The sequence below is a fragment of the Dermochelys coriacea genome, chromosome 5 (genome assembly GCF_009764565.3).
Source record: "Dermochelys coriacea isolate rDerCor1 chromosome 5, rDerCor1.pri.v4, whole genome shotgun sequence".
NCBI lineage: Eukaryota > Metazoa > Chordata > Testudines > Dermochelyidae > Dermochelys > Dermochelys coriacea.
This window is the reverse complement of record NC_050072.1, coordinates 121,587,179-121,599,411: the sequence shown is the minus strand read 5'-3', so window position 1 is coordinate 121,599,411 and position 12,233 is coordinate 121,587,179. Positions and strand designations below refer to the sequence as shown.

At 42.4% G+C, this 12,233-nt stretch overlaps 1 protein-coding gene across 7 annotated transcripts in view; it reads right to left on the bottom strand.

Moving 5' to 3' along the window:
- Window positions 1-10,707, bottom strand: part of SMC2 (structural maintenance of chromosomes 2) — a 33,112-nt gene extending 22,405 nt beyond the window's left edge. The window contains exons 1-10 of one of the 7 annotated variants that reach the window (XM_038403197.2): window positions 10,472-10,707; window positions 9,434-9,757; window positions 8,760-9,001; window positions 7,503-7,652; window positions 5,874-5,996; window positions 5,313-5,351; window positions 4,996-5,106; window positions 4,612-4,656; window positions 3,662-3,895; window positions 1,080-1,229 (exon numbers count right to left, since the gene is read on the bottom strand). In XM_038403197.2, the coding sequence (XP_038259125.1) occupies window positions 1,080-1,229; window positions 3,662-3,895; window positions 4,612-4,656; window positions 4,996-5,106; window positions 5,313-5,351; window positions 5,874-5,996; window positions 7,503-7,652; window positions 8,760-8,927 (1,020 nt within the window). In that variant the 5' untranslated portion in view covers window positions 8,928-9,001; window positions 9,434-9,757; window positions 10,472-10,707. The other 6 variants (XM_038403201.2, XM_038403198.2, XM_038403199.2 and 3 more) reach the window with 6 other exon arrangements.
- Window positions 10,708-12,233: the final 1,526 nt, after the last annotated feature.

The following is a 12,233-nucleotide window of genomic DNA, read 5'->3' as shown; positions in this document are numbered from 1 at the left end:
GGATTGCACCCTCAGCAAATTTGCAGGTGACACTAAGATGGAGGGAGAGGTAGATATGCTGGAGGGTAGGGATAGGGTCCAGAGTGACCAAGACTAATTGGAGGATTGGGCCAAAAGAAATCTGATGAGGTTCAACAGGGACAAGTGCAGAGTCCTGCACTTAGGATGGAAGAATCCCATGCATTGCTACAGGCTGGGAACCGACTGGCTAAGCGGCAGTTCTGCAGAAAAGAACCTGGGGATTACAGTGGATGAGAAGCTGGATGTGAGTCAGCAGTGTTCCCTTGTTGCCAAGGCTAACGGCATATTGGGCTGCATTAGTAGAAGCATTGCCAGCAGATCGAGGGAAGTGATTATTCCCCTCTATTCGGCACTAGTGAGGCCATATCCGGAGTATTGTGTGATTTTGGGCCCCCCACCACAGAAAGGATGCAGACAAATTGGAGAGTCCAGCGAAGGGCAATGAAAATGATCAGGGGGCTGGGGTACATGACTTACGAGAAGAGGCTGAGGGAACTGGGCTTGTTTAGTCTGCAGAAGAATGAGGGGGGATTTGATAGCAGCCTTCAACTACCTGAAGGGGGGGGGTTCCAAAAAGGATGGAGCTCGGCTGTTCTCAGTGGTGGCAAATGACAGAACAAGGAGCAACAGTCTCACATTTTAGTGGGGAAAGTTTAGGTTGGATATTAGGAAAAACTATTTCATGAGGAGGGTGGTGAAGGACTGGAATGGGTTACCTAGGGAGGTGGGGGAATCTCCTTCCTTAGAGGTTTTTAAGGCCCAGCTTGACAAAGCCCTGGCTGGGATGATTTATTTGGGGTTGGTCCTGCAGGGGGTTGGACTAGAGGACCTCCTGAGGCATCTTCCAACCCTAATCTTCTATGATTCTATCCTTATGGTGCCCTTGCATGTTTATGCCATACATTTGTCCCAGCGCTCTTATCCCTCTTGGGCATACATTACAGAAAAGTAATAAATAAAATCACAACATACAGCTATTATATATTACTGAAGATGTTTGTAGTGCACCAGTTTAAATATTTTCCTGAAGTTTTAAAAACAAGGGCCTTACTGTTTACCTCCTCCATGCTTTTTACTAATTCTTTACATTTCTTCTCTTCACTTTTAAAGTTTTGCTTCTTGAGATCAAGAGCACTTTGTGCTTTTGTATCAACTCTCTGAGTTTCTGCAAGAACATCTTCCAGTGAACGGAGTACACCACCAACTTCCTATAACCAAGACAAAAAAAATGTAATTCATACTAAAAGAAACCTGTATAATAATCATACAATATTGTACATTCTATTCAGCTGCATTGGAAAAAAAAAAGAAAAAAAGAGGTTAAAACCAAATTTCCTTACTACTGTCATTTAAAATTCTTTTAGTTTTAATCATAATTACAAATAGGGACCTACCAAATTCACAGCCCCACTTTGGTTAATTTCACGGTCATAGGATTTTAAAAATCACATTTTTTAAATCTGAAATTTCATGATGATACTACTGAAGGAGTCCTGACCCAAAAGGGAGTTGGGGGGGAGCACAAGATTATTGCAGGGTGGGGGGGTTCGCAGTATTGCCACTGTTATTTCTGCACTGCTGCTGGCAGCGGTGCTGCCTCCAATGCTGGTTTCCCATCCAACAGACGCCACTCTCTGCCTGCCTAGCTCTGAAGGCAGCAGTGCAGAAGGGTGGCAATACAGCAACCCCTCCCAACAATAACCTTGCAACCTCCCCCACAACCTCCTTTTGGATTGGGACCCCCAGTTTGGGAAACGCTGGTCTCCCCTCGTGAAATCTGTATAGTATAGGGTAAAAGTACAAAAAAGACCAGATTTCACGGTTCATGACGTGTTTTTCACAGCCGTGAATTTGGTAGGGCCCTAATTATAAATCAAGTTTATTTTTCACTATTTATGCGGTTCACTTGATGCAAATCTCTGTGCAATGAACACACAGAGCAAACAGTTTCATTTAAAAAAAAAAAAATCAGTTTCAAGTAAGCTTGACTTCCAAGTTCGGATTTGGTAGCAGGGTGCTGCTATATTTGGGTTTAAATAATACAGGGCAACGTTTGAAAAGCCTACGTTTAAGAATCGTTTCACTGGCACTGGAAAATATGGTAGAAACATTTCCATTATCTTGCATGAATGCTTATTTTTATAAAAGCTGAATTTTGAGCCCAATTTGACTTGAAGTATCTTAACCACAATATAAAGTACACAAATAACATTTTTGTCATTTTACATTAAAGAGAATGGATGGGAGGCATCAGCGAATGAATGTTTTTTCCAATGGATCTAGAAGGATTTTCAATCATTTATTCTGAACTGTGGCATTTATTTCTCTTTGAGTAAATAAGTTGCCTTTCAGGTATCTTCTCTCTGATTGGACATCTCCCCCTCTTTCAAAGATACAAGAATGTTCATTCTCAAAATGACAGGGTTTTCTGAGTTTTAGAACATCTGAACGTGAACCTTCCACACCAAGCAAAGATCTACTTCCACAAATATTTATTTCACATGAGACGAGCTACTCACATGCATAAATATACACAGAATCAGGGCCTAAGTATGCTAAACTATGTTCCTATTTCCACTGGCATGGAAAATATAAATTGTGAGAATATGACTGCACTTGGCTTAGTTCTTCTACAGTTATAATGCCATTAAGATAACCACATAATCTGGTGTTAAGTGAACTATAAAATATCCGTGTTTATATCATAATAAAATATCATTCTTATTCTTTATTAATGGATGCCGCCAAATAGAAATCTACTCAATCACAAAAAGATGCTCAAGAACTACAAAATCCCTCTGCCAACTTTTGTAGTGTATAGTCTTATTTTCTTTTTTTTAATGCTATTTTGTCACAAGCCAACTAAACACAAATAACTATCAAATGAAAAAAGTAAAAATAAAAAGCCTGAAAAGACAGTATTTCTAATCTTTCAGTTATCTTAGGTATTACTTGTAATGATAGGATGTAAAATATTTTAGATGGAAGTATAATTATTAAATCAACAGTGTGTCTTTCACATAATGGCTAAGAATTACAGTACGTAACGTATAAACATAAGCATATAAAACCCAAAGGAAATAAATAGTTTTCTCCTAAATTCCTTCTAAGCTGCGCAGCCACCTATTAAGTCCCATGCAGGGGCTCAGGGCTGCAGTGGGGAGAGGCGCCCCTCCCTCAGACCCGAGCTGCTGTGGTGAGAGAGGGCTGGGGGGAGTCCTCCTCTCCCCACCACAGCCCTGAGGCAGCCTGCACCCCAAGCCCCTCATCCCCGGCCCCACCCCAGAGCCCACAGACCACCTGCACCTCAACCCTATGCCTTGAGCCCCCTTTCACACCCCAAACCCCTCATCCCTGGCCCCAACCCAGAGCCCGAACCCTCTGCCCCAGCCCCTGAGCCCCCTCCCGCAGCCCGAACCCCTCGGCCCCATCCCCACCACATTAATTTTGTTCTATGCACCAATATGAAGATAATGTGTCACACAACAAAATTCATTCCGCGCATGAATGTAAAAAATTACAGGGAACACTGATTCTCTCTCTATATATTTTAATTCAGAGAAATGAAGTTATTCCTTTCCGATTTAATCCCTTGTGTTAATATATACATCAACATAAACGTATTTGTGTTCTCACTTACCTGATCTCTCTTCTTTTCCATCTCTGCTATTTCTTTGTTAAGTTCCTTCACCTTTTTCTCATTCTCAGCCATTGTTTCCTGAAGTTTCACTATGTTAGCCTGCATTTCCTTTAACTCATCAGCAGAACGTACCTTCGTCTCTTCAGCCAAGACAAATTGATACGCAACATAGAGACGGCTTAAGTGTTCTATCTCTCGCATTACCTTTTGGTACTCTAAATAGGATGATCGTTCCTGAAAGAAAGGGCCACCAATAAAAATAAGCCATCATTAAAAGTTTTTTTGTAATACGCCCATGGTATTTCTAAAAAGTTCTGTATAACTTTATGATCAATATTTGTAGCTATACAAGCCAAGACGAGTAATTAAATCTCATGCTTCAAAGGATATATGTCAATTCCCCTAGAGGGATGAGAAAGCAAGGAAGGATTCTCCTTTCCTACATACAGTAGTACCCAACTGGCTATACGCATTACACTTTTGCCTTCCTCTGAAGCATCAGATGCATTATACATACACATGCCTACTTAGCAAAATGTTAGCAAATGTCTGCACAGTACAGGCTGTTGTATTAGCATCAACACTTGGATATCCTTTTATGAACCAAGTTAAAACTTCATCTTTCAATTGTCTGAGTTTTTTTCTCCATAATTTCTTGCAGGTCCTGAATGTCCAATGTTACCATAATAATTAGACATTTGAAAATAAAATATCATCTCTATAAACCATGTTTTCCACATTAAAAAGATATTCAGACTAGAAATGTGTATAGATGTTTTAGAGTCTAAAAGAGCATTTTGTTTCAAAAAAATGAATCATTGAAGAGATTATCCGAGTTAGTCATGCTATTTTCCAATATTTTAAAAATTGGCCCCTAGTGTAATTTCACCCAGTAGAACACTAAGTCTGTTTAAAAGCCAAAAATGTATTTCTGGTCTAATGGTCAGTACCTCTTTCAGTTTCTGTAAGGTTGGAGTGATTTCTTCCTCTAGAATCTGAAACACAAAAAAACAGAATATATTTTCAGATTCTTAAATCTGAAAACTCTCACAAATCCTTCTGCTCTGACCACATGCTCATAGCCTTAGGTAGAGAAAGCAAACTTTCCACAAACCATAAATATACAACAAATGGGGGCAGGGGAAAGAGAAGGGACCATGGTGGTGCAAATGGGTCAAGTACAGCCTCTTCTATTGTGGCAGAGAAGCTTTTGTTCTTTCTAAGGCTACACAACAGCCAATTGACTCATTCAAGTCACCTTACATCTGCTGTCATTGATGGTTATTCAATTTATGTAAGCATTAAAAAGCCACACAATTGCAAATACATAGTACCGTTTGAATTTCTTTCAGTTTTGCCTCTTTTTTCTCTATAGTTTTCTGGGCAGCTATTTTCTTGCACTCATACATCCTTGTACCAGCTGCTTCTTCAATCATAGCTAAAATCTGAAAAAAACAAAAACAAAAAAAAAAAACCCCACCCACCAATCTTATGAAATTGCTTCAAAATCACCAGTGTTAAACAAAAAATTTTCCCTCCCCACCTTTCTTCAAAATACCATTCCAACAGTCCTGAGCAAACAGTCAACTCAAAATTTTACACGTATAAAGGATATCAAGAGAAAGAAAGGAAACATCAGCTGTGTTCTCACCTCTGGAGGTTTCATGTTTAGAACCTTGGTAATTCGTCCCTGGAAATAGAGGCAAAAATGATTATGGCCCTTAAACTCAAAATGCACTACACTGTCATATAAAGTGTAAGATTTTTATATATTAAATTCTCAATCAAAACTTTATCAGGTAGTATAATAATTTTTTAAAGATTAAATTTATTCTGTCAAAAAGAACAAACCTGGTTTTGCTTCAGTTATCTCATTCTTGAAAGTTCAGATTCAAATCTGAAACTGCTTGTGTCTCATTACAGTCAGCTGGTAAGTATTATGTGCTATACTTTATAACTTTGCTTATGCTGTGTTCCGCTATACATAGTTACACTGATCAGGCACATTGCTTTCATTCCCTGTTCGGAAGCTCTTACTGACTGACTGATTTTGATTAAATTCTTAGTCACAGATTGGCTTTTGAGAGATTTGATGTCAGTATGTGGAAGCCTCTGTGGTAATAGAAACAACGTATAGAGCTAATGCAAAACAAAATTCCCAAATCCAGCAACAAAGGAAGTAAGTTTTTAGAAATATATATATAAAAAATACCTGCATAATGAGAAAGTGAGGGTTGTTGACATTGAGCCCAACAGAACAGAAGAGATCCTGCACTCTTGTGTTGTTTGCATTCACACCATTGATTAGATACTTATTTCTACCACCAATGACTACCTTGAGAAAAAGAAAAATGGGATACTCAAAATTAACTAAAAATGGCTTTTACTGTTTGAGAATACAAATTAATGGAATTCTTAGATGTAGGAATCTAAGCAAACAACAAATGGAAAACAGTTTCAATGTGTCCAGAGGGAATTAACAAAATTACAAAATACACAGATCAAACAAACCCTCTCATCAGTTTGAAGTACCGTTTTTAAAATCCTCTACCCCAACTGCAAAAATGTGAGCTAAACCCCTAGGGCAAGTACCTTTGGCAATTTCTTGGCAGTCAGGAATAAGTCTCTCAGTTCAGTGTCAGACCAGGAAAAAAAAAAAAAAAATACCACCACCACAACTAGCAATCTTGTTATCAGTTTCATCAGAAAGGTTATGGTTAAGGCTATGTTTTAGTCACTGGTATTTTTAGTAAAAATCATGGACAGGTCATGGACAGATGGGGGGTGGTGGGCGGGGCTTGCAGGCTCTCTATCCGGCTGCTGGGAAGCGATGACCTATCCCTCCCTAAGCTCCTAGCACTGCCAGCCAATGGGAGCTGTGAGGGTGGAGCCTGTGAGCGGGGGCCATGCTTGGAGCTGAGGGACATGTTACCTTGGGGGGGCTCCCTGGAAGCGATAAGCGCCACCCAGAGCCCTAACCCACTTCCACGCCACAACCCCCAGCCCTGAGCTGCCCCCCCAAACTCCTCCTGCTGCTGGTGGGGGGGTGGGAGGGAGGTGGTGGCCTAAGACTGCCCGAGCAGTGGCCAGTATGACTGGCCTAGGGCTGCCTGAGCTTCCTGAGACAAACTTCCTGAGACTTCCGTGACAAACTCACAGCCTTAGTTATGGTTAATATGGGTCATGGGAACCAATTACTTCTAGAGGTGGTCCCTTCGTGTCAAGTCAAAGCACACTCTGAGACTGTGTGGGAAAGCTTCCAGTGCTCCTGTCTGTACCACATCTGTTCTGTGAATAAATGAATTCAGTATCGCAAGTGGACAAAAGGCAAGGAGAAAGGCAGAAAAGGGAAGCAAACTATTTTCTGTATGGGACAATATAGCTTGCTCCAGGAATGTTGTCTCATGACTAGGTGTGTTTCCATTTAAAGGGAGTAGAGTCATTGTTTATGGTATATGGAATACTACAAAATTTGGAGTATGAACTGTGAAAAGGCAACTTGTTGTTATATCCTTATTTAGTTGCTTAGCTCAAATCTTATATAGTTTGCTATTGAGTTCACTCTGAAAACATTGCTTTCATAGCACAAGTTCATGAAGTTTTCAAGAGAGCATATTTAAAAAAGAATTAGTGCAAAATCAAGTAAAAGAAACCAAGTGTTCTTTAGAACTTTACCTGAAGAAATCTTGATTATGCAAAATAAGTTGAGACGTAAGGGTGGAGAGCATTAAAAAAAACCCTACAACATTGAATTCTATACCATCTGCCTTTTATCTTAGTATAGTTATTTTCCACTGAGAATGGTGGAAATACGTTTTTGTGAACAAACACAAACACTCACCTGTCTGGTGACTGTGATCTCATCATGAGCCTCAAATCCCAATGGACTCTGTTTCTTGTCAGAATTATCAAAGGTGATTGATACAGTCGCTTTAATAATTCCAGCCTGACCATTTTTGTAAACCAAATCTTGCAAATTGGATGCTCGCACCTGAAAACGTGGAAGAGGAATACATTTATTAACAGAAAGCCATTGCATTGCTTCACACCGTGCACTATTATTAATTGCTAGAATTTGAGGAAAAATGTATGAAATATTTGAAAAATAGGAATACTGTATGTTTAGATACTCTAGTAGATCACAGGTATAAAACAGAGCATGGAGAAAATGTGCAAGATGATTGCATGGTAAACTAACATACAGTAAGTTTTTTTTTTTTTTAAACCAGATACATGAGAAAAATTAAATACTTAGATTTAGAAGCACGATGACAAGGTCAGTTAATACATAAGTGCCTTTAGGTAAAGTATTTGATTTCATGATGCAATATGTGTGTGATTGTAAAGGTAGCACAATAGGATTTGCTTGCAATTTTGCTGGATTTCCCTAGAATTCTAGAGCAGCATTGTTTAAAGACTGGGATCCACATTTGTTTCAAAATGCACACTTTTCATATAAGTAGCAGTATACGCCAGTGTCTTTTAAATACAAATCATTTCAACAAAACCTGCTTTCTGTTTTTCTGATGAGTCAGCTAACAGGGTTTTCAGACCAGCTCCAGATATGCCCAAGTTTATTATAGAGAACTAAGTTTGTGTTATATTCAGTGATTGTACTTTTACCTACCAAAAGTCTGCAGTTCCAACCTACAACTTCCAAACTTGGCATTTTTTCCCCTGTGGTTCTGGGCTGCATAGTTTGTATCAATGTATGATTATTACTGCTATACAAAGCTAATATATTTATAGTCTTCTACAAAGTGTTTGAAAATAATTCCCTAGTATTTGTAATAGTCCTATGTAAAAGAGTTTCGACACAGTAGATATGATTGTAAGTCAATTTTGAGAATAAGAGTCAGTGGTAATTACAAATTCATATTTAACTATCAATAAAATCATTTTTATTGGACAATTTGAACCTAGCCAGAAAGTAGCATAGAAAATGTCAGTCTGTCTCATTTTGGTTAAAAAGTAACACCAGTCTCCACAACATTTTGCGAAGATTAACCTTAGGTTTGTTGCACAAGGATGCTATTCAGCACAGAGAGAAGTTGCTCATTGACTCTTCCTAACTGCAGTCTTTCTCCTTCCTTTTTACCTGAGATAGGTTGGAGATGCCCAACAGGAAACAAATAGAGTCCAGGATGTTGGACTTGCCACTGCCATTTAAGCCAGTGATAGCATTGAACAGTGGGTCGAAGCCGTTGACCTCTGTCCTCTGGGCATAGGACTTGAATCCTTCAAGAATGATTGACTTGATATGCATCTTTTCTGTCTCTCTGGAGGACCTGTACAACCCCGTCTCCCAGGGGTATGAAGAAAGATCTCAGATTTATAGTCCTGTGTGTTTTAAAACAACAGACTTACTAAAATCAGAGGGCAGCCCTAATATAAACCAAAGTATGAAACAAATGGAAAAGAATAGAACAACACTCTAGCACGGACAATAGTATTTGGTCCCACATGCAGGAATGTGATAAGATTTTTTTTTTTTGCCACAACAGTACAACCTCAGTTATCTGAATCTCAGTTACCCAAAGGAGGGATAATTGAGTCTCCCAGCAAATATTACTCACATTGAAGAGTCCCTTGATTACATGAATTTATTCAATATGCCTCATGCTATTCAAATAGAAGTTCTACTGTAGAACAAAATAGGTTTCTTATCAAGAAAAAAAAAATTACAAGACTAGTAGGGGGCAAAAAGACAAGACTAAAGTCTTTTTGAAGAAAGGAGAGAGAAAGAAATGTAAAAGGGCAGTGCTGAAGTACCTTGTGGACTGTTATTTGTATCCAGGGCTGAATGTGACTTTACGTTGGGCTTAAAATTGTGTTAAAATAGTTGAGAACTTCATAGGAAAAATATAGGTAGATAAAAAACCCAGTTGCTTCTTTATGTCAAATTGTTAAACTATAAAAAAAAAAAAAAATCCCAGTACTGTCTGCTATTTTTACAAACGGGATTTTCAGATTATCCCAAACTGAGATTAGAGAGAAATGTCTCCTTATTCTGTACACCTGGCAGCACTTTGTTTATAGCCAGTTTTACTGTGTGACTTTGAAAATTTGACAGCTCCTGGACACAGTCCTTGTCCTCTGTGGTTCGGGTCACCCAGAAAAAAGAAAAGACAAACATTAGTAAGAACAGGGGCTTGCAAAGGCAGGGACTGGGGGGCAGGCACAGGCCTGGGGCTGCTGTAGCTCAGTGACTAGGTTGACATTGACCAAGTTTGGCCCCCCTGGGGGGAGCGTGTGTGGGGAGAGGGCTTGTGCCCACAGGGCAGGCATGCGGGGCCCTTCGCTCCCTCACTGGTAGCAGCCCAACCCCCCCCCCCACTACTGACCAAGGCCCTTCTGGGGACACCCACAGCCCAAAGAAGATGGGTGGGTGGGTGGGTGGGGGGGGCGGCAGGGATCAGGATCCCCCGCCCCCTAGGCCCCAGCAAGCGTAGCTGGGAGGGATACCTATTCCTCAAGGATCCCCCCACCCCCTGTACCCGTGGTGCATCCCCTGAGCCCTCTCCGCTCCCCCGGCGAGAAACCGGGACGGGACCGGCCACGTCCTTCTGCCGGGAGACCGAGACCGGCCACGGGCGGTGAGGCTGGGCCCCCCCTCCCTGGTTGCGTCCCTGCGCGGCCGCCCCCGCCGCCTCTCACCTGCCGAGGGGCGGGGAGGAGGGTCGCGCGCGGGGACGGACCGTTAGCCGCGGGCTCTAGAATCCCGGCACCCGGCCGCTCCCGGCGCCCTTCCGCTTAACTTGAATTTTGGCGCGCAAGTACTGGCGGGAGCCCTGCGGCTGCCTGACTGACCTGGCCTCGCCTGAGCTCATCTAACCTGCACGCGACGCAGCGCTCCCGGGTGGGGACGAGCGGGGCGCGAAGGAGAGTGCGCCATAGAGCCCCACGGCGCCGCGGGAGAAGGCTGTTTGAAGCGGAGAACGTATTGATTCCGGCGTCTGCCGTGGACAGACGCGGTCAAGAGAGGACCCGGACCTCCCCCCCCCCCCCCGCAACCTGATAGGTGGAGATGGAGATTGGGGGCTTCTTCCGCGCGCCCGCCTGCTGCTGCGAGTGCGCATGAGTCGGGGCCGGGGTATAACAGCGCGAGCCTTTGCTCCCTATTTCTTGCGGGGAGGGGGTCACAGAGGGGAGCGCGGGTCTGCAGCAGGGCGAGCCCCTGTTCCTTCCGGGTGGGGGCAGTAGATTAAAGCCAAGAAAGGGGCATGTGCGCACGCGCGAGTTCGCCTCCCCCCCCCGTGGGGGCAGCTGTGCCTGCGGTGTGGGTGTCCCTGTTCCTGGGAGGAGCGGAGGGAAGTGTGCGGGGGAGGGGGAGGTCTCCATTGCTTCGATCAGTCTGGGATTATTCTCCTCCACCCTCTAGTTCCCGGGCACGCAGGTGCCCATAGATCTCAGGAGGCCCAATCTAGTCTAACCCCCTGCTCAAAGCAGGACCAACCTCCAAACGTCCCCCTCAAGGATTGAACTCACGACCCTGGGTTTAGCAGGCCCATGCTCAAACCACTGAGCTATCTCTCGCCCCTTGTGTCAATAGTGTCCCAGGGGAATAGCAAAAAGAAAAGGAGGACTTGTGGCACCTTAGAGACTAACAAATTTATTAGAGCATAAGCTTTCGTGAGCTACAGCTCACTTCATCGGATGCATTCGGTGTAATGCATTTTCCACCGAATGCATCCGATGAAGTGAGCTGTAGCTCACGAAAGCTTATGCTCTGATAAATTTGTTAGTCTCTAAGGTGCCACAAGTACTCCTTTTCTTTTTGCGAATACAGACTAACACGGCTGCTACTCTGAAACCTGTCATTATGCAGGGGAATAGCAGGATCATAGAATCAAAAATGTAGGGCTGGAAGGGGCCTTGAGATCATCAGGTCCAGCCCCCTCTGCTGAGGCAGAACTAAGTAAACCTAGATTGCCCCTCACAAGGGTTTGTCCAACCTGTTCTTTAAAACCTTCAGGGATGGGGATCCACAATCTCTCTTGAAAGTGTGTTCCGAAGCTTAACTTTTTCTTAATATCTAACCTAAATCTCCCTTGTTGTAGAGTAAGTAATAGTGGTCAGTATTACCAAGTGGTCCAGCTATATTCACCTTTTGGACCAGATCCTGTGCTCCATTTAGGACTAAATCAAGAATTACTGCTCTTCTTGTTTCAGAGTAGCAGCCGTGTTAATCTGTATTCGCAAAAAGAAAAGGAGTACTTGTGGCACCTTAGAGACTAACAAATTTATTAGAGCATAAGCTTTCGTGAGCTACAGCTCACTTCATCGGAAAGCTTATGCTCTAATAAATTTGTTAGTCTCTAAGGTGCCACAAGTACTCCTTTTCTTTTTGCTCTTCTTGTGGGTTCCAGGACTAGCTGCCCCAAGAAGCAGTCATCTGGGTGTCAAGAAGCTTTATCTCTGCATCCCAGCCTGAGGTGACGTGTACCCAGTCAATATGGGGATAGTTGAAATCCCGTATTATTATTGAATTTATTTTAACAGTCTCTCTGATGTCCCTGAGCATTTCACACTCACTATCACCATATATTTGTACTGCTATATTATTATTAGA